This window comes from Enhydra lutris, unplaced genomic scaffold, assembly GCF_002288905.1.
Source record: "Enhydra lutris kenyoni isolate GAN:26980312 unplaced genomic scaffold, ASM228890v2 scaffoldscaffold1, whole genome shotgun sequence".
Taxonomy (NCBI): domain Eukaryota; kingdom Metazoa; phylum Chordata; class Mammalia; order Carnivora; family Mustelidae; genus Enhydra; species Enhydra lutris.
The window spans coordinates 41,284,040-41,304,258 of record NW_019154085.1 but is presented as its reverse complement, the minus strand read 5'-3'; the positions used below and the strand labels follow the sequence as shown (position 1 = coordinate 41,304,258).

Genomic DNA, 20,219 nt, shown 5'->3' with positions numbered 1-20,219 from the left:
AGTCACTTTAAATTAAGTGTGTGCACGTGTGTGTAGGTACATGTGTGTGTACAGACACATTGTGTAGGTTTAGAAGGAAGACCACAAGTACATACAACAGGTCTTAGCAGTATCTCTTGGGAATGGGATTACAGTAATATCTGTAAGATACCTTCTATATTGTAAAAGTAATTTCCAGAATTTTTATGGTGGCAATTACTACATTTGTTATCTGGAAGAAAATAGTGGGTGTTCTTTTTTAAAAGCATGCTTGAAGAGAATTGAAGAAATGGAATCCTTTTAGCATGGCATAAAAAACTGTTTATCTTCCATTTGTTCCAGTGTTTTCATGTTTCACATGGGAAGACAGGTCCACAGGAAGTTAGCATTCACAAAGGTAGTTAGTAGAGGCTTTCCAGCTCCCCACACATCCTTGCCAGAGTCCCAGCTGCCAGATTCCATTTAATCAGCCCACGTTAATGAAGCGTTCTGTTCACAGCTCAAGCTAATCCGAGATACGGGGTTCCATGTCATTTGCTGAGTGAAATGGACGCAGCCAACATTGAACTGCAAATAAAAAGGTAATCTTAACTTACTTTTAAAGTTTGAATGGTTTTTTCCTGGAGAATGAGGATCTCATTTAGGTCTTAAGTCTTCAATCAGGAAAATTAAAAAAGGAAACAAAGCCAACTAATCAATGCCTGTGTCTGTGTAGCTGCCGAATTTTTGTAGGCAGAGTATCTTACTTATCTTACTTTGAAGTCATTTTTATCTGTAAGAGTGAATGAACGATGTCACATAAATGGCCATTGCCGAGTAGGGGTGAAGCCTCAGAAGTCTGGAGAAATCGGTGAACACGCAGGACATTAAATGAATTGTATCCTGGCCCATCAGGTGATTCCCGAGGTGTAGAGAGAGCCTGGGTGAAAGTCACCCCTCGTGAGTTAAGTAGTGGGGACCCAGCACTCAGTGACAGAGGACCAGAGGCGGGTGAGAGGAGGAAATATGGATTCTGCAAACTACCGGGCTTCATGTCCATCCGAGCAGACACCTGTAATGGGTTATCACGGGCCTGGTTTGTGAGGACTCGCTGATTTCATCTTCTCTTTTGCGGTCTCGTCTTGGACCCTGAAGAACTGTGTCCTCATTTGCTCTCTGCCGCGGTCGGTGGGGGCGCTTGGTTAGGGAAGTGCATGTTCTCGAGTCCTCCTTGTGGACCCACGTGGCTGGCTGATTATGTAGCCAGGATGTGTTCAATATTTTAATCATTGGCTTAAAACTGGGCCAAAGCAGCAGCAGGTAGATTGAATGGCAAACCACTATCAAAGGAAATGAAGACATTAAAATTATAAGAAGTAGGGTAAAATATCTTAAACAGGAAAAATAACCTGTGTGAGTGGGTGCGGACCGGCAGTGGGTGTTCACAACCACAGCCGCAGGGGTTTCGCCAGCCCTCACTAAGCTTTCTAATGCGGCCGTCAGAAGAGGTAGTGCTGTCTTCGACCACATGAACAGGATTGTGTCGGGAGTTTTGGAGCAATGGCGGTGGCCTCATCCAGCTCTCCCTGGGCCAGACTGCCTGGGGCAGAAGGGTCGGGCACCGGCTCCAAGGCCGCCCAGCAGATTCAGAGGCGAACCGCCACTTGCGGTCTACTCGACCGGGGAGAGTGGGCTGGAGGGTCATGAGACCCACTTGAAATATTTTCCAGGAGAGCCTACGGAAGAGCATTTGCCACAATTACAGGAAAAGGTTTCTAGCATATTTATAACTATATTCTCAGCGTTAGAAGAGTTCGAGTTTCAATACTTAGAGTAATACTGTATGGTGTATACTAAAATTTATTTTCCTTGGAATTCATGCTGGCAGAGCTGAAATTTTGCTGTTCACTGAGAAACTAAAATGTGTAAATTTTGGCACATGGAAGAAAAGGACATTAATAATAATTACTTAGAACAGAGAATTTATTGTAAATCAAGTATAATTGGTTTGGGATGAAACTGTGTTATAAAAACAGAGCATTTATGTATTTTTTTTATGCCTCTTTAAAGGGCAGAATGGGATTCTACAAACAATAATTTAGAGTTACATCTCCACCTGGGCCCTCATTATCATTTCTTCAGTGGGGCTCTGCACCCAGTCGTCTCTCAAGCAGAAAGTGTGTGGGATTTAACCTTTGATAAAAGAAAAACTTTAGGAGATCTTCGACAGTCAATATTTCAGGTAATTTAGCCTTGATTCCTCTTAATTTAGACATTAAGGTCCATCTCAAGCTGGTTTCTCCTTTTCAAAAATCCCATTTAGGATTCAACTATTTATTTTGCAAAGCACTTAAGAAAATACTACATCTCCCACTTTCTGAGGGTCGAGCCAGATGTTCTCTCTGTACTTGTACGTCTTTTCCTTTTGCACAGGTGAGGCCCGCACTGTCCAGCCAGCAGGCTTTCAGGGGAGAATCAAGCCTGGTACATTTTATTTATGGGAGAGAAAAAGTAAAAAGCTGTTTCTTTTTTTTTTTTTTTGGAAAGGAGTAAAAAGATAAAGATAAGCATGTTGCTGGGGTACCTGGGTGGCACTGTCACTTAAGCATCTGCCTTCAGCTCAGGTCATGATCCCAGGGTCCCAGAATCGAGCCACACATTGGGCTCCCAGCTCGGCAGGGAGTCTGCTTCTCCCTCTGCCCTTCCCTCCACTCATGCACGCTTTCCCCCTCTCTTTCTCTCTCTCTCAAATAAATAAAATCATCTAAAAAAAAAAAATAAGCATGTTGTCTAAAACCAAGAACTAAACAAAAGCAACTAATGTTTCTCCCTTTCCTAAGTATAGGATAGCATTTATTACTAAAATTTTACAGGGAAGGAAAACACCTTCTGTTGTGCAGTGAAACAAGGATTGTTGTAAATCCTTATCTCCCAAGTAATTGATCCAGTTGTGTTTTTAGGACAGCAGTGCTGTTCATTTTACTTATAGTGCCTTCCTATAAGTTATGTCCTTTGGTTCTTTAATCTCAGGGTAACCTGAAGGTAAGCTAACCCCATTTTAAAGGTGAGAAACTTGTGATTTAGAGAGATCTAGTGGCTTGCCCACAGTCAGCCTTCTGGTTGTGGTAGAACTAGGCCTCAGCCCTGGTTTCCTTACTCTTTCCTTCCTTTTCATCACACTTCTTCACCTCTCACTACTTCCTGATCAAGGAAAAGGGAAATAGAAAATGTAGTCTTAGGTGCACTTGGGTGGCTCATTCAGTTAAGCATCTGGCTCTTGATTTCAGCTCAGGTCATGATCTCAGGGTTGTGAGATCGAGCCGTGAGTCAAGCTCCACGCTTAACGGGGCATCTGCTTGAGATTCTCTCTCTCTCTCTCCCTCTCCCTCTACCCCTTCCTCTAGTGTGTGCTCGTTTGCTCAGGCTCTCTCTCTAAAATAAATCTTTAAAAGGGGGGGGGGCTTTTATTTTTGCAGAAATAAATGAATTTTCTGGAAAACTTATCAAGCCCCCAAATTATTAGCTTTCTTTAATTTTTCTCTTGTACAAAGCAAAGCAGGCTAGTTTCTTTGTTAACTTTAGTTGACTTGAATGATATTTCAGGGTTGGATTGGTAATAGGATTTCTGAAATTTCCTAATGTTTCTGAACTTTTGCATTAAAAGTTCATCCCTGAGCCAGTCCGGCAGTGTTAGTATAAGTGGTCTTGGGGAGCTGCCTTGTCTAGGGGACCTTTAAAATGGAAAAGACCTACCTACTCATTTTCATAGGTTTTAGGTTCACTCCAGTCTGCTTTCTGGTATTTGAAGTGTACGTCTCTGTTATCCTAGAAGTAGGCACCTGGCGGGAGGCTACAAGATTGATGCAGTTAACTAATCATTTGTAAAGAGGAATTATTTTTTAAGATTTTATTTATTTATTTGAGAGAGAGGGAACACTTGAGCAGGGGTAGGGGCAGAGAGAGAGGCAGACTCCCCGCTGAGCAGGGAGCCCCACATGGGGCTCGATCGCAGGACCCAGAGATCATGACTTGAGCTGAGGCAGACATTTAACCGGCTGAGCCACCCAGGCGCCCCAGGAGATTCCTTTTTAAAAGAACTACCATGTGCTGTTGTGGAGAGAGACGAAATGGGACTGAATTTATGGGTGATGTTCCTCTGGTAAGATGACCAGTCCCCGGAGTCTTGAATCTAGAAATTTAAAAAAACAACCCATGGTCATATGGAAACCGGTAACGCCTCTTTTTTGAATTTATGGTGGAAAACATTCCTTTCAGATAGCAAAAATTTTGATGTGTGCTAGCATCCCTGCTGCTTTTCCCTGAACGATGCTAATTAAACACATGCTTTTTGGTCTTTTGGACAAAGATCTCTGGGCTGGCGTGCTGCTCAGTTTGCCTTCTGATGAAAGTGGTCTTCCCGTCAGTTCAGTACAGCTGTTCTGGTGCTCACTGCTCATCGTGCACACCAGTGCTCTCCAGTCACTGGTGGCTGAGATCGACCGTTTCTGGATTTGGCGAACTTAGCAACCAGTGATGTCTTCTTTGGTGTGGGGTGGGGTGGGCATACTCATTTGCTAGCTCCCCGTGTCATCCAAACATATGAAAAATAGTTCGGTGGTGTTCTTTTACCTAGAAATATGATATTTATGTTCCTTCTCATTGTTCTCTTTTCTTAATATTCTGTAGCTGTTAGAATTTTGGGAAGGAGATATGGTTCTTAGTGTGGCAAAGTTTGTACCAGCAGGACTTCACGTTTACCAGACGCTTGATGGTAAGATACATATTAAAACACTACAACTCATTTCCTATATTTGTATTTCGTGGGCTCATCCACGCTCTTCTGCTCTCGGCCAGTCTCTCCCGCTACCTCCTACTTTCTTACCTAGGCTGTCATCACATGGTCAGTCTTCAGATAATTTATTTGATTTCTATAATGTGTGAATTTTGCTAACACAGGAATATTTTCTGTTTTTTGAAATTAAGGCTACCTCTCCAACAAAACAATCTTTTTAAAAGGCTGTGGGATCGCCTGAGTGGTGCAGTTGGTTGAAGCATCCAGCTCTGGGTTTCAGCCCTAGTCATAATCTCAAGAGGGTGAGATCGAGCCCCATGTCAGGCTCCATGCTCAACAGGGAGTCTGCTTAAGACTCTCCCCCGCCCCCCAATTCTCTTTTTCTCTCTCTCAAACAAATAAATCTTGTAAAAAATAAAAAATAATAAAAGGCTATGAAATTGTGTTTGTATTACCACAGATTTTTTTTTTTTAGCAAAATGGTTCAAACCATTAACGTTGTGTTTATATGGCTTCATTTTTTTTTTCTCCCAATCTCAGCTTCAGATTTTGTTTTTTAAGATTATTTATTTATTTATTTAACAGACAGAGATTACAAGCAGTCAGAGAGGCAGGCAGAGAGAGAGGAGGAAGCAGGCTCCCTGCCGCGCAGAGAGCCCGATGCAGGGCTTGATCCCCTGAGCCAAAGGCAGAGGCTTTAAGCCACTGAGCCACCCAGGCGCCCCCAGATTTTGTTTTTTGTTGTTGTTTTTGCGTTGTTTCTTTATAAGATTTCATTTATCTGTTTGACAGAGAGAGACACAGCAAGAGTGGGAACACAAGCCAGGGGAGTGGGAGAGGGAGATGCAGGCTTCCCACTGAGCAGGGAGCCCGATGTGGGGCTCGATCCCAGGACCCTGGGATTACGACCTGAGCCAAAGGCAGACGCTTAACAACTGAGCCATCCAGGCACCCCAACAGCTTCAGATTTTGTAGTAAAACAAATAGAAGATCTTGGAGAGCTTTTAAAAATATTTACTACCCGTGAATAACAACAAAACAATAATAATAGCAGCTATAGTGACGTTTATTTGGGACTTCACTGCACCAAATCCAGAGATAAGTTTTATATAAATTATCTCTTTTGATTTTCACAAAATTCTTTACCTACATTTCCTAAACAAGAAAACTGAAGCATGGGGACGCAGTACACAGGACAGACAGCAGAATCGTGCTGGGTCTGGGGTCACATGCTGGCCAAGCCTCCCTCCCGCACACAGTGTCGGGTTCGGTCAGCGTCTCCCCTGCTCTCGTGCTCGCCGAGCTTCCGTAACAACATAGGGAGATGCTTACACAAGGTGGAAAAAAACCCTAAAGACTGTGGTGAAAAGCATAAAGATAAAAATAATCCTAAATAATGCCAAGATAATAAATGTAATTACCGCCTTTTTCTTAAGTTTCCTTGGTGAAAATGCTTTTTCAAACAAATATCTAAGTGTCTCAGCTCTTTCTTTAGTTTGATTGTTTTTGGTGATTGTGACAAATGGTCTCACTGATGAGCTCATGTTTTAGGAGATGACCTGACACTGTGGGAAATGGAGATTGTGGACGGGGAAGACCTCTTTGTATGGAATGGGGTGGAGGTAAGCACGGATTGAAGACATACTTTGATGGTTTTCGATATTTTTAAGTGTCTTGTAAGAAAATTTCCTTCGGCATCTACGAAGGTAACTAGATGCTAGAAAATATCTGAAATGTCTGACAAGTTTTAGGTACAGTCAGTGTTAGTCGTTTGCTAAGGAGATATTTGCCGAGCGCTTCTGCAGTGCCAGGTGCTCATACGAAGGCACATAATCAGTCCTTCAGGCTGTCCTGTTGTAAATAATCCCACTAACATGGGCAGTAGTGGGGTTCTGTGCTTGCTCCCTAAGGGCGTTCAGGAGGGGGCAGGTAGCTACCCTGAGTTAGGGATGTGACCTGCAGGAGCGGAGGGGCTTCTCCAAGTCAGGAAAGGAGTGAGCAGCATCTTACCCACTCTGTGGTCTGTCATTGGTCCGTCTCTATATTTCCAAAGCCTTTTTCTTTCTGCTCCGCCCCCCCCCCCCCCCCGCCAAGTCTTTATTATTATTGCTGAGGACTCCTGCATCTCTGTCTCCACTGCACATTGCTCTCCTAGAAAATAAAAGATGGCTAAGAGAAACTTTCAAAGGAAAATCTAAAGTACAAGACCTTTCACTTAAAAAAAAAAAAAAAGAATTCTCTAAGAGGAGTATTTCTTTTAAGATTTTATTTATTTATTAAGAGAGCATGGGGGGGGGCAGTCAGAGGCAAAACCAGACTCCCTGATGAGCAGGGAGCCTGCTGTGGGACTCGATCCCAGGACTCCAGGATCATGACCTGAGCCGAAGGCAGTCACTTTAACCCACCAAACACTCAGGCGCCTTTTAAGAGTAGTCTTTTAGGGTGCCTGGGTGGCTCAGTGGGTTAAGCCGCTGCCTTCGGCTCAGGTCATGATCGCAGGGTCCTGGGATCGAGTCCCGCATCGGGCTCTCTGCTCAGCAGGGAGCCTGCTTCCCTTCCTCTCTCTCTGCCTGCCTCTCTGCCTACTTGTGATCTCTGTCTGTCAAATAAATAAATAAAATCTTTAAAAAAAAAAAAAATTAAAAAAAAAAAAAAAAGAGTAGTCTTTTAGGGACGCCTGGGTGGCTCAGTCATTAGGCGCCTGCCTTCAGCTCAAGTCATGATCCCAGGGTTCTGGGATGGAGTCCCGCATTGGGCTCCTTGCTCAGCAGGGAGCCTGTTTCTCTCTCTGCCTGCTACTCTGCCTGTTTGTGCGTGCTCCTTCTCTCTGACAAATAAATAAAATCTTAAAAAGAGAGAGAGAGAGTAGTCTTACTGTGTGATTATGCTGACTTGATTTTGGCAAATAGAAACTGTACTAATGGTTGTCTTGGTATTATTGTAGGTTGGTGGCATCCAGATTCCAACCGGGAATGACTGTGAACCTCTGCTCATAAATGTTCTTCATCTAGCAACAGGCAGTGAGGGGGACAAGTGTCAGCAGTTGATAGAGTCTCCACATGTCTTTCCGTCCAATGCACAAATGGGCGAGGTGCTCACCACCCTGGCAGTGCCCATGGGTGTCCTCTTCATCAACGCCACTGACCCTGCCGAGGAAGAGAACTGGGTCGCCATTCCCAGGGAGGACCTGAAGAAGACTTTCAGAGAGCTGGGCCTCGGGAACCACAACTCGCTTCTCATTCAGGATTCTAGAGATGATAACAGGTACCCTGCTGAAACATAAGAGAATTCCTTTTTAAGTTATTTAAATGATAGTTCTGTCTCTTGGAACTTGAAAACTTTATCTTAATACTGATAATAGTTCAGTATTTTCCTTTTGTTTCTAAACATTGTGTCCTGGATATGTTCGTATGCAGGAGTGTTCTGAGTTAGGCAGCTTGGAGGAAGGTAATATTATAATGTTGATTTTTCAAAATTTTTATTTGTTGGTAAATAAGATGACCAAATAACGTAGATATAGATGAGATATAATCTAGATTAGTTGTTTGTAAAGCAAGGTCTTGTCAAATGAATTCCAATTAGCACTTACTACAAAACTGAAGGCACATTCTCACAAAGAAGGTTCCTGAATCTTTTCATGAGGAGGATATTAAGATCTAGCTAAGTGTGTCTCTTTTGTCACAAGACTCCCATAAGGCAATTCAGGTTTTCATTGTAATCCTTTTTCTGAGTCTTGAGACCCTCCCAGCTTCCCAGAGAGGGCAGGTGCGTGGGGACGCACGCTCTCTTGGTTCCTGTGAGTCCCACTGGAAGCCCAGAAGTGCCGCCCGTCTCCGTTTTGTTGTCCACGTCTGTTATGCTGCATTTCTATAGTCAGTGTGCACTGCCCTGTAAACCTCCGGTTTCCATATGTTGAAGACTTGAGGTTGCGAATAACAATTCGTTCCCTGCTCCATCAGTCAGAGTCTCCATATTGTCACTGACGGTGGCTGTGACACAGAGGCAGATTGTTTTCCAGGCATATATTTCTGCACTTGGTTTCTTTAATTTAAAAGTTTATTATATGTCCCTTTATAAAAAGTAATACACAGGGTGCCCACATGGCTCAGTTAAGCATCTGACCCTTGATTTTGGCTCAGTTGTGATCTCAGAGTTGTGGGATCAAGCCTCACATCGGGCTCTGTGCTGGGCTTGGAGCCTGCTTAAGATTCTCTCTGCTTTCTCCCTCTGTTCCCCCCGAAATTAAATTAAAAAAAAAAAAAAAGTCACACCGCATGTATTAGGACTTGGGAAGTACAGAAGTGAAGACAGGAGGCCCGAAGCAGCGTCCGAGCCTGGCAGTCACCATCCGCCTTCCTGTTGCCCTGAGCTCAAGTAATTGTTTTTTTTTGTTCTGAAGGTTTTTTTCTTTTTAAGCTTACTAATGGTTATTTCACGGGTAGTTAGAGCCTGCTTCCCCCGCCCCGTGTCTACAGACTCTTCACGAGCCTCGCTGTGCGGCTGTGCCGCCGTCAGTGTTGACATTGTAGCTTTCCGGATGCATGAGGCAGTGTGTGCAGGGGTGAGGACCGGGCCACCTGGACTTGTTGCCAGCTTTGTCGCGTCCTGACAGTGTGATTGTGTGCAAGTCACCTCCTCTCCTTCTGCTCAGTTTCTTCTGCAAACTGAGGGTAAAAATCAGTGCCAGCTTCCCAGAGCCTGAGGGTTGGGAGTTCAGTGCTTATGGAGCATTCGCACATGGTTAAAGGTGGGGTGTAGTTGTCCCTGTCCTCATCCAGTCCTTCGCCACAATCAGGGTAGTCTTCAGGGAACATCTTTGTGCTTAAAACTTTGCTGAACGTAGGACTGCTAGCTCAAGGGGTAGCCCCAGCGTGGGACAGCTGAGATAAAGAGTAGAATTGTGTTTCCGATACGCACTCCCGGGAGGACTTCTGCCCATGATTCGGCACCTCCGTGTGAATTAGAAAGCCACTCCTTCCTCGAGAGCCTTTACCTACTATGTGTAGGAAAATTTAGTTAGAACAAGACACCCTACTTGTAGGCCACCTGCTGTCATAAAATAAAACTATAATAAACATAAAAATATACAGCACGTGTGATGGGAATGATATACCCCTTAAATGTGGCCTTTATGCAGTGTCTGTCTGTACACCTGCGTGACTGTCCTGTTAGTATGACGCTGGATCTGAATCCTCTGGTCAGGCTTCTGGTATCAGTACTCTGAAAGCTCGCCTCGTGAGTCCACTGGGCAGGCCAAAGTTAGCAGCAGATTATTCCGCGACAACACTTCTCTTTGAAAAATGTGGCAACACAAAAAACAAGACAAAAAAACATGGCAACAGATTATTTGTATAAGTCAGAGCATACTTGGAGTAGAAATAGACTCTGTGCCCAGCTGCCTAGCACTGCCCTAAAGAGGTAACTTTCTTAAAGCTAGGCTTCGTAGACCTTGGTCACCTTTAATTCGTCACATCAAAGGACACATGCAGAATTTTGGAAGCGAAGGAACGGTATTAATTTTCTGATCCGTAGAAGCGCTGTGTAAAGACACGTGTCTTAAATGTCTTTGTTCCCACAGTACGCTCCTCACACAAGGGAAGTGGCTCACTGGTATGAGTGAGATCAGTTGGCTCCAGGTTCAAAATCTATGCGAATTAGAATCCGAAGAGAAGCAAGTAAAAATATCAGCAACTATGAACACAGTGAGTAGATTATAGTTCAAGTCTGGTGGACAGTTTTCTAGTTTAACAGTGTTTGATTTAAAAGGCAGTACCTGAAATCTTCCAGAACGCTTGTCTCAGTGGGTTTCTAGAGCTTAAGAAATCAACTTTTGGGGGCACCTGGCCGGCTCAGTCAGTAGAGCACACAGCTCTTGATCTCAGTGTCATAAGTTCAGGCCCCACATTGGGCGTAGAGTTTAACTTTAAAAAAAAAAATGTGTTGGGGGAGGACATCAATATTTTATTGTTAATATTTGATTACCACTCATTTACCTATATTAGCCCTTGACATGTTTCAAGAAAATATGTGCCTTTTTTCCATCCAAAGCTACATTAGAATGTAGGATTTACCTATTTAATTAGTTCATGGAATCCCCTAGCTTTGAAAAATATAAAATGCTATTTTCCCACAGTCTTGTCTCTTATTTTTTAAACCAGACATATATGTTTTGTTTTTGTGTTGTGTTATTTTTTGGTGCTTGTTTTTTTAAGCTTACCTGAAATTGTTCTACATCATACTCTGTACTCTTATCTAAAGCCATCTGCTCTTAAAAACAGAGTCCTTCCATTTTCCACTTGAAGACATTGACCCTGGTTTCCTTAAACATCATTCCTGCAAACGTCTCTTTATATTCATGTGGTTTCAATTCATGAAGTTTGGTTTTTTTTTTCTAGAACATCAAAAGAAACCTTTTAGAATGTTTTCTATAAATATTATAATTTCTTAAGGTGCATTAGTATCTGTTGGCACAGGAGAGGGGACAGTATAAAGCCAGCACTTTGGAGCTTGGCAGACTTGGCCCCCCCGCACCCCACCTGACCCTACGTGGGAGGCTTTGGTGAAGTCCTGGTTACTCCAGTCCTCGTTCCTTCTTGGGGTGCTGTGGGGAACTGCTGGGAGTGTCTAGGTCATGATGGCCGACATCACTTTCACCCCTAAATTTCCTGCTTCAAGCCCTAGAGGCAATTAGCCTAAACTAAAAAGAAAAGGAAGAAAGCAATCCAAAAGTAATTTTAACAAAAATTTTAAATAGTTCCCTTGGATTAGTATTGTCCATTTTGATTTTTTTTCTAAGTTTGTTGGCCCTGAATTTGTCATTTTTTAAAAATTTATCATTTTTAACCTAAAGAAGTACGATTAACTGTATTTTCTTTTGTTTGCTCTTGTTAGAAAGATTAGTATGGGTTTTCAGCTTTTTGCCTTTGTTAGCTAGAATGGTTTCTTTAACTTTCCATCTTTCTGTTCTGGTTACCATCGGTTTGGTAAAGACTTCACTATTAAGGTCCCAGTATTTGCTTTTAACTTGGTAGAGGAGAGGAAATGAATATCCAAGATGGAAAAAAAATCTTTTTCCAGTAGGCAGAAACTTCTGTCCAGTAACTGGTAAGTCAGCTGAGCTGTGTACGCATACACTGGCGGCCTCCGCACCCTCCCCTCCCATTGTTCTCACACACACAGAGTCACTAGTTGCTTTCTCTGTTTTAGGTGGTGTTTGATATTCGAATCAAAGCCATAAAGGAATTAAAATTAATGAAGGAACTAGGTAATCATTTACATTTGCTTTTGGGTTTTTCTGGTTTAATTTAGTTTTGTTTGATTTTTGGTTGAAAAAATATGGGAGTATGGGGACGCCTGAGTGGCTCAGTTGGTTAAGTGTCTGCCTTCGGCTCAGGTCATGATCTCAGGGTCCTGGGATCGAGCCCCACGTTGGGCTCCCTGCTCAGTGGGGAGTCTGCTTCTCCTCTGCCTCTCCCCTGGCTTTTGTTCCCTCCCACTCTCTCACTCTCTCAAATAAATAAATAAAATCTCTAAAAAAATTATGAGAGTACAAAAAAATGATTTAGGGAAAATTCATGTACCTACCACCCCACATGGATAAGTGTTAACATTTTGTCATTTTGTTGTTGTTTGAAACATTGGAAATAAAGTTAAAATTCTCTCTGTTCTCCTCCTGGGACCTATTCTCTCCCTCCCCAGATGCAACCAGTATATCTGATTCGGGTGTCTTCCCTGTGCATTCACATTGTTCTGTTGATACTGTGTTTCCATATATCGGGATACATATATTTGTATATTGTTTTCACATTTAATTTCTGTCATACTGAATACAACATCTGAAACCCACTCTTCACTCAGCTTTAGATTTTCTTAACAGCTTTATTGAGGTATAATTTACAGACCATCACACACCCATTCAGAGTATGAGTCAGTGATATTAGTAAACATACAGAGTTGTACAGCCATGAGCACAATCCAGAACATTCCATTTCTCCAAAAAGATTCCTTGTGCCCCTTTTGCATTCCAAGCCCCGATAGCCACTTATCTATTTTCTGTCTCTCTAGACTTTTCTGGACATTTTAAGTAAATGGAAACCATGTAGTATGCTCTCCGTCTTGTCTGACGTCTTTCACTTAGAGTACCAGTTTTGAGGTTCGTCCATGACTTAAAAATGTGTTCCTTTTTATCACTGACCATGTTCCACTGTATGGATGTGTCACGGTTTGTTTATTCATGCATTGCTTGACTGACATTTGAGTTGTTTCTGGTTTGGGGATTTTATGAATAACGCTTATACACATTTGTGGACATGTGTTCAGTTCTCTCGGATAGATCTGCAGGATTGTAATTGCTGGATCACATGGCACATTTGTGTTTACCTTTATAAGAAACTGCCATTGTACTTTGCTGAGTGGCTGAACCATTTACATCCCCACTCGCAGTGTGCTGGCATTGCAGTTCCTCCACATCCTTGCAGTGTTTGTATCCGTCCTGTTGATTATAGCCATGCTAGTGGGTATGAATTACTCTCATTGTGTGTTTAATGGATTTTCCTAATGCAGTGGTGGTGAATACTGTTGATGTGTTTACTGTCAGAACTAGGGAGTTTAACAAGAAGTCAAAATTAATACACAGAAATTCATTGTATGTTTACTAGGAACAAAAAAAATGGGAAATGAAATTAGGAAAACATTTATAATAGCATAAGATATCATGAAGTACTTGGGGATAAGTTTAATGAAATATGTGCAGGACATATACATTGACAACAAGAAAATATCCCTGTGAAAAGTCAGAGAACATGTAAATAAGTGGAACGATGCACCATGCTCTTGGATCAGAAAACACAACATTGTTAAGAGCTAAATTCTCCCAGAATCCATTTGTAGATTCAGTGCACCCTCACTCAGAATCCTAGAGGGGTGTGTGTGTGTGTGTGTGTGTGTGTGTGTGTGTGTGTGTGTCAGAGAGAAACTGACAAGCTGACTCACAAGGAAATGCAAAGAACCTAGAGTATCCTAACTGTTTGAGAGGAGAGGAAAATAAAGTGGGAAGAGTTACACTGATTTCAAGACTTACTCTAAAGCTGTAGGATCGAGACAGTGGGTCCTGGCACAGGAGCAGACGTAGAGTGGGGTCAGCAAGCTGCCTCGGCCTGTAACATGTTTCTGTGTAGTCACTGAGCTGAGAATAGTTTTCACACTTTTAATGGCTCCTTTTCTGCAATAGAGATTATACGTGGTTTTTGAGCCTAAAATACTGACAGTGGTACTACATTGGGAATCCAGAAATAGGTGCAGATAAATAAAAGTCCCTTGACTTTCAACAGAAGTGCCAAGGTAGTCCCATGGGGAAAAGCAGTGTATTTCCAGCATAAGGTGCAGGACCAATTAGCTCTCCATAGAGGCAAAGATGAACCTCTCACTTTGCTTTACATCATGTAAAATACTAATTCAGAATGGATCATAGACCTCAGTGTTAAAACCATTTCTGTAACATTTCTAGGAGAGAACTTATGAGAAAAATCTTTGTTAGTTTTATCATAAGGAAAAGATTTTTTTTTAAGTTAGGACTCCAGCACAAACCATAAAAGGAAAAAACTAATAAATTGGGCAATATCAAAATTTAAAGCTTCTGTACTTCAAAGGGCATTTAAAAAGGCAAGCTGCAAACTGGGAGAAAAAAAATTTGTGGCACATTTGACACAGATATGCATCCAGGTTATATAAAAAATAATAATAAAAGAAATACTTGTAAGAAGACAACCCAGCCCGAATGGGGAAGACACTTTACAGAAGAACACCTACCTATGGGTGACCCGTAAGCACAGGAGAGATGCTCAGTGTCATTAGCTATGAAACTGATTAGCCGTCCCAGTGGGACGCTCAGCGTTAAAGGACCCGCAAAACCAAGCTTTACCGAAGACGCACAGCAGCCCCCACGCGCTGCCGTGAGTGCAAGGTGCCAGTCGCTTTGGTGAAGAGCTAGCTTGCTTGTTAGGAAGTTAAACATTCACTTACCCATCCCGGGTGCTTACCCAAGAAAAATGAAAGCACATTCTTACAGATACTCTCCGTAAATATTCATGATGAAAAGGGGGCTGCAGTCCATAAGTCCACACGCCAGTGGATGGGTGAGCAAATCGTGTTGCATCCTAACAACAGGATGCCGGTCCTCAACACGAGCTTCGAACTGCCACCCCCTGCAAAACCCAGGTGACTCTCAAACAGAGCGTAGAGCAGAAGCTGGACACAAAGGAGCACATACTCTCATGACTCCATTTATGTGAAATTTTCGGAACAGAAAACCCGTGCTTTGGTTACAGGGATGGAAGACTGGATAGCAGGGGGAGGTTGCCTGCAGAGCAGCTTGAGGGAATTTTGGGGGGCGATGCAAATCCCATCTCGGGTTTGCTGGTGGTTGCTCAGTGTTTAGATCAGACTCCATACACTTAGGACGTGTTGTATTGCAACTTATACCTCAAATTGATTAAAAGCATATAGTTTATTAAAATGAACAGTTTATCATTTTCCCGTGAAACAGGTCTCCCTTCTTTCACTCTTGCCCCCCTCCAAACCATTCTCCTTTTGGCAAGTGACTCAAAACCCAGAGTGCTCCTTCCCCAAAAGCCAGCATCTTCACACCTGCAAGAATAGCGCCCACTGCCCCTAATCCATTTAATAAGCATAAAAATCACCTGACCTATTTCACACAGAGGCAGTCTGCATGAATTTCAGTTACCAGGGCTCATTACATAACGTCAGCCAGCCGACAGCATGGTTCCAATGTCTGCTACACTGGACGCGAACGGAGTCATTGCAGAAGTGCAAACTTTGCTACTGGCTCTCCGTTCCGCAGGTCACTACTTAAATAGCAGGTGTGCATCAGTATCAGGGACCGATTACCTCCCTCTGAAGTGTCTGGTATTCATTTCAGTACAGCAGAGGGAATGGTCTGTCCCCTTTCTCCCATGGTAAGCCCATGTGATGTCTCGCTGTCACGGCTAAGCGAATTGCTTCCTGAAGGTGAAGGCGCAGCAGAGAAAGTCTGCAGAGGGCTAGAGGAAATCACTGGCTGTGGGAACATTGGCACTGCTGTCACTCGAGACACAACATACGCAGCCAGAGGACATGAAGGGATGTGAGGAAAGCGGTTGTGACAGAAAGGATGATGGTATCTGCAAAGAAGTGATGCCTCCAGGAGCCTTCCCATCGAAGGAGCCCCCTGCAGACCCTTCATGAGATTGAAAGCACAAAATAGGAAATTCTGGAAGCAGAGCCAACCTAGAGGATGACGGTTCGCTCAGGGATAGAAAAGATGCTCACTCCGAATTGTGAGCTCCGCACCAAGAAGCAAGCCCTGTGTAAAGGAGTCTTGATGTTTTTTACCAAAAGAAAAAAAAAAATTCTCAATGTTTCTAGTGCTTTAACTTGCAGTGTAAATACTAATTTTACTATTTTTAAAATTTCACTGTACACGTATAACTGGGGAGATTTAACTGTTGTGACAACAATGTCGAGAGGTCCGCGGACAGCGGCAGTGTCCTCACGGGGACTCCCCGGCCTTCTCGCGGCCCTGAGCTCCTGTGCGAGCTGAAGACTGCCAGTACTTGGGGGTTTTTGTTTTGTCGCTCATTGTAGCTTTCCTAATGAACACAGTAGAGCATCTCTCTTTAGTTGTTCCGGTGCACTAACCAGCTTCTTTTTATTTGTAGCTGAGAACAGCTGTTTGAGACCTATTGGCAGAAATGGGAAGCTTCTTTGTCCAGGTAAATCTTCATGGTAGCCTCCAAAAACGGATACTCTCACACCATCGATCTTTCTTATTCAAATGATGGCTTCCGGCACCTAATATCCTTCAATCGCCTTAGAAACTAACTTGCTGGACTTACTGTCATCCCAGGGCAGCCTTCATGGATTACGGAAAATCATAACCAGAAATTCAAACCCTTCTGTTTGAAAGGAAAACACCTTTTCTGATGAGCCGATTTTCATTTTAGGCAGTTGTTTCGATCGAGTTACGTCTTTCTAGATTCGCTGTCAGAGTGTTTGCGCTGCTCGTGTTATTGTGATAACAGCCGCAGAATAGACTCTGTTCTCACCTCTGTGACTCCTCCTGTCATTAGACTTAGTTAGCTGATGGTCACCACAGCAGCTTTGAGTGTGCAGGAGGCGGGTCCACCACTCATGAATCAATTCGCAATATCTAGCTTTTAATCCATGCAAACAGTGGCTCTTTGATGTTTATTAAGTATGAATCTCGAACCTTCGTAGCCGCCTCTTATTCCTTAGCCTTGTTTTGTACAGAGAGGAAGAATATATTCTAGAGTGTGGAAATGGAAAATCAAACAGAGCCGTAATGCCGGTCATCTTTTTGCATGGAGCGCGTCTCCTGTTCTTTCTTTCTTGATGTTCTTGATTTTCAAAGGAAGGCTGACTTCAGTGGATTATTTTGTGTACATTTTCAGTATATTCCTGGAGGTAGGAATTAATAACATTCATCCTGTTCTCCAAATTCTTTGTAGTGCCAGACAGTTACACTTTGAAGGAAGCGGAACTGAAGATGGGGAGTTCCCTGGGACTGTGTCCTGGAAAAGCACCAACCTCATCGCAGGTAATGGGGGGTCACCTGACAGAGTGAAAGCAACCTTCCCAGAATCAAAAGTCCTTAATCTCATAATTCTCACCTTAACTACTGCACCAGTAATCATTTTCCTTAGAAGTTTTTTCTCTTTCTTAAATGACACCTTGTATGTTAGGCATACAAAGAACCATCTAGTCCTTTGTGTTTAAATCAAAAATACTAGTGTCAGAGCATACTCAAAAGGTTCTTTTCCAGTGAGAATTTTGTGGTTAGGGGGGACCTTTAAAATTGAGGGGCCACCCTGTTTCATAAATTCTAAAAAGCACCCCTTTTCCCTGCATTTTGCCGTCTGCGAGGCTGGCGTTCCTCTTCATCTGTGGCATCTGTGACTGCAGCTGGCACGGTTTCTCTCTCTCAGTGGCACGGAAAGTGATGAGAAACAACCAGTGGCATCTTAAAGTTAGTGCAATAGAGTATACTGATTCTGGACTGAATTACTCTCTGCCTTTGTTTTTAATCAGTCCTCGTTTTCTGTATAAAGTATTAGGTCAACCTCTGCCAGAAGCCCAAGCCCTGCCTATTTAATAAAGTTTCGTTACCATCCAAAAGTCATGGTGTCCTTCCTGGTAAGACTCTGTTTCAAGGGAAGCTGGACTCCTGTCAGCATCCCTGTGGTTCCTGGATCCGCTTCATTAGTTTCCCAGCTACCTCCTCTCTAATCTGTTCTTCCCCTGAACTTGACCGCGTAGGAGTGCATGACAAGCGGATAGGAAAACGTGACAGGTGAGATGGAGTTCGAAAGGAAAGGGAGGGTTGTCGGGAGCTGAGCTCACAAGCGATCAGATTTGCTGGACAGAAAATAAGATCACAGCCAAATGACCCAGAGCAAAACCCCAGTTCGTGCTCACAGCCTGTAGCAGATCCCTTTGAGGAATGACCAAGAAAGAAACAAAGATCACAGTGGAATAAATAATATCTGTGAGAGAAGAACAATGATGTAACACCTGTGCGAGTGAGAACACTGGCGTGAAGCATCTTACATTTCTGGGTCATCAGAATTGTTTAAATTGCAACATTAAATTAACCAGCGTCTTTGTTTTTTTATGATAGATGTTTATTAAAATTTCATGGACCATTGGCTTTTCTTTTTTGGAAGCAGGTAATACATTTGTAGAATTCTAAAATTTAGATTAAATTGCATTCATTGATCTTAGCTGTTCCTGTTTTTCACTGTGGGAAGTGATGTTCAGCCTGGTACAGAGATGGAGATCATAGTAGAAGAAACAATGTCTGTGGGAGATGTAAGTAATTTTACTTTTTCCTGGTGTGGGGAGAGATCTGTGGGCATTTGGTATGGGGAGCCATGGTAACCCTGTTCGGATTTTGAGGTCCTAAGGCTAGGGTTCCCACAATATACTTTAGAGAATTCTGTCCATTCACTAAAAGTAGTTTGGGGAACTTGAACAAACCCAAATTTTTAAAATAAGATTATTATCTTTTTCTTTTCTGGTTATCGGTAATACTTACAGAAATTTGGGTTCTGTAGAAATGGATTAAAAGGAAAAATGAAAACCTCTCATTATCCTGTATCCTGCTAATATTAACATTTTTGCCATATCTCCTACTGGTGTTTTTAGGTTATATAAGTGCATAGTCACACACCTGGGCACAAATGTGTGTGTGTGTCTGTGAGCACACGTGCATATGGGGTAACAGTTATGTTAGTGTCACAGATAACTACAACTTTCAGTGTTGGAAAATGGGGAGACACAGTGGTATAGTTGAGTAGAGCTGTACTTCTGAATTTGAATCTGAAGAGGCAGAATGAACTTGGTTGTTTGCTTTTAAAATTTTTTCTAGCTCTGCCCCCTGAAACAGCTCAGACACAGTGACCAACCTGGTGGGAGCAAGCACCCCAGCACCCAGATTGTGGTTGTGGTTGTTAAATACCGTTTCCTACTGGAAGGAATCAGGGCTTCTTAGAGTGGCGGCTGAGTCTGTATCTAGGTCAGGAACAGGTCAGTGAGCCTGGAACATTTTGTCCTGACAGAAGCAGTAAAGCCAGCAAAGATTGCGGGGGTCCACAGAGAAAGCCAGGAACCAACTTGAAGAGGCTTTTGCACGAGTTCATAAATGATCCTAAAAAGACCATCATCATTGGTTACACAGAGTGAATGCTGGGTAACCGAAAGGAGAGGGTCAAGCATTTATCCTTTCTTTTGGAAGCTATATTGCAGGTATAGGTAATGAGAAGGTGTTTTTGTAGATATATATCAGCTGATAAATGAGAGAGTTTTAGGCTGTCAGCTATTTTAACTCCTAATGAATTAATGGGTCTGAACAATGATCCTGAAAGACTGCTAACTATCCGAAAAGAGTAACCATTGCCAACACAAAACAAGGCTCAGTGGACCTGAGCTCCCAGGTCTGAGGATCAGTTTCTAAGAAGCATAGGGGACAGGGGCGCCTGGGTGGCTCTGTGGGTTAAGCCTCTGCCTTCAGCTCAGGTCATGATCTCGGGATCCTGGGATCGAGTCCCACATCGGGCTCTCTGCTCAGCAAGGAGCCTGCTTCCTCCTCTCTCTCTCTGCCTCTCTGCCTACTTGTGATCTCTGTCTGTCAAATAAATAAATAAAATCTTTAAAAAAAAAAAAAGAAGAAGAAGCATAGGGGACAGAGGGGACCTGTCACCGCAGCACAGGCCACTGTCTGCATGGTCCTGAAGGGACTCAAGAGACAGGAGGAGCGGGTGCGGTATGTGCACTTCATTCGGCTCTTGTTACAAACCAGGAAAACCTTAGTTACAGTGTAAGAGAACTAAGGGACTGTGGGGGCCCAGCTGGTTCAGTCGGTAGGGCGTGTGACTTGATATGGAGTTGTGAGTTC

At 43.0% G+C, this 20,219-nt stretch overlaps 1 protein-coding gene across 5 annotated transcripts in view; it reads left to right on the top strand.

The window, feature by feature from the left end:
* LOC111145971 (ubiquitin specific peptidase 40) overlaps positions 1–20,219 on the top strand; it is a 75,969-nt gene that overhangs the window by 33,068 nt on the left and 22,682 nt on the right. For all 5 annotated transcript variants that reach the window (XM_022501323.1, XM_022501316.1, XM_022501339.1 and 2 more), the window contains 10 exons: positions 479–560; positions 2,029–2,200; positions 4,645–4,729; positions 6,302–6,372; positions 7,695–8,014; positions 10,329–10,452; positions 11,957–12,014; positions 16,465–16,518; positions 17,275–17,363; positions 18,548–18,634. In XM_022501323.1, coding sequence (XP_022357031.1) covers positions 479–560; positions 2,029–2,200; positions 4,645–4,729; positions 6,302–6,372; positions 7,695–8,014; positions 10,329–10,452; positions 11,957–12,014; positions 16,465–16,518; positions 17,275–17,363; positions 18,548–18,634 — 1,142 coding nt within the window. The remainder of the gene's footprint in view (positions 1–478; positions 561–2,028; positions 2,201–4,644; positions 4,730–6,301; positions 6,373–7,694; positions 8,015–10,328; positions 10,453–11,956; positions 12,015–16,464; positions 16,519–17,274; positions 17,364–18,547; positions 18,635–20,219) is intronic.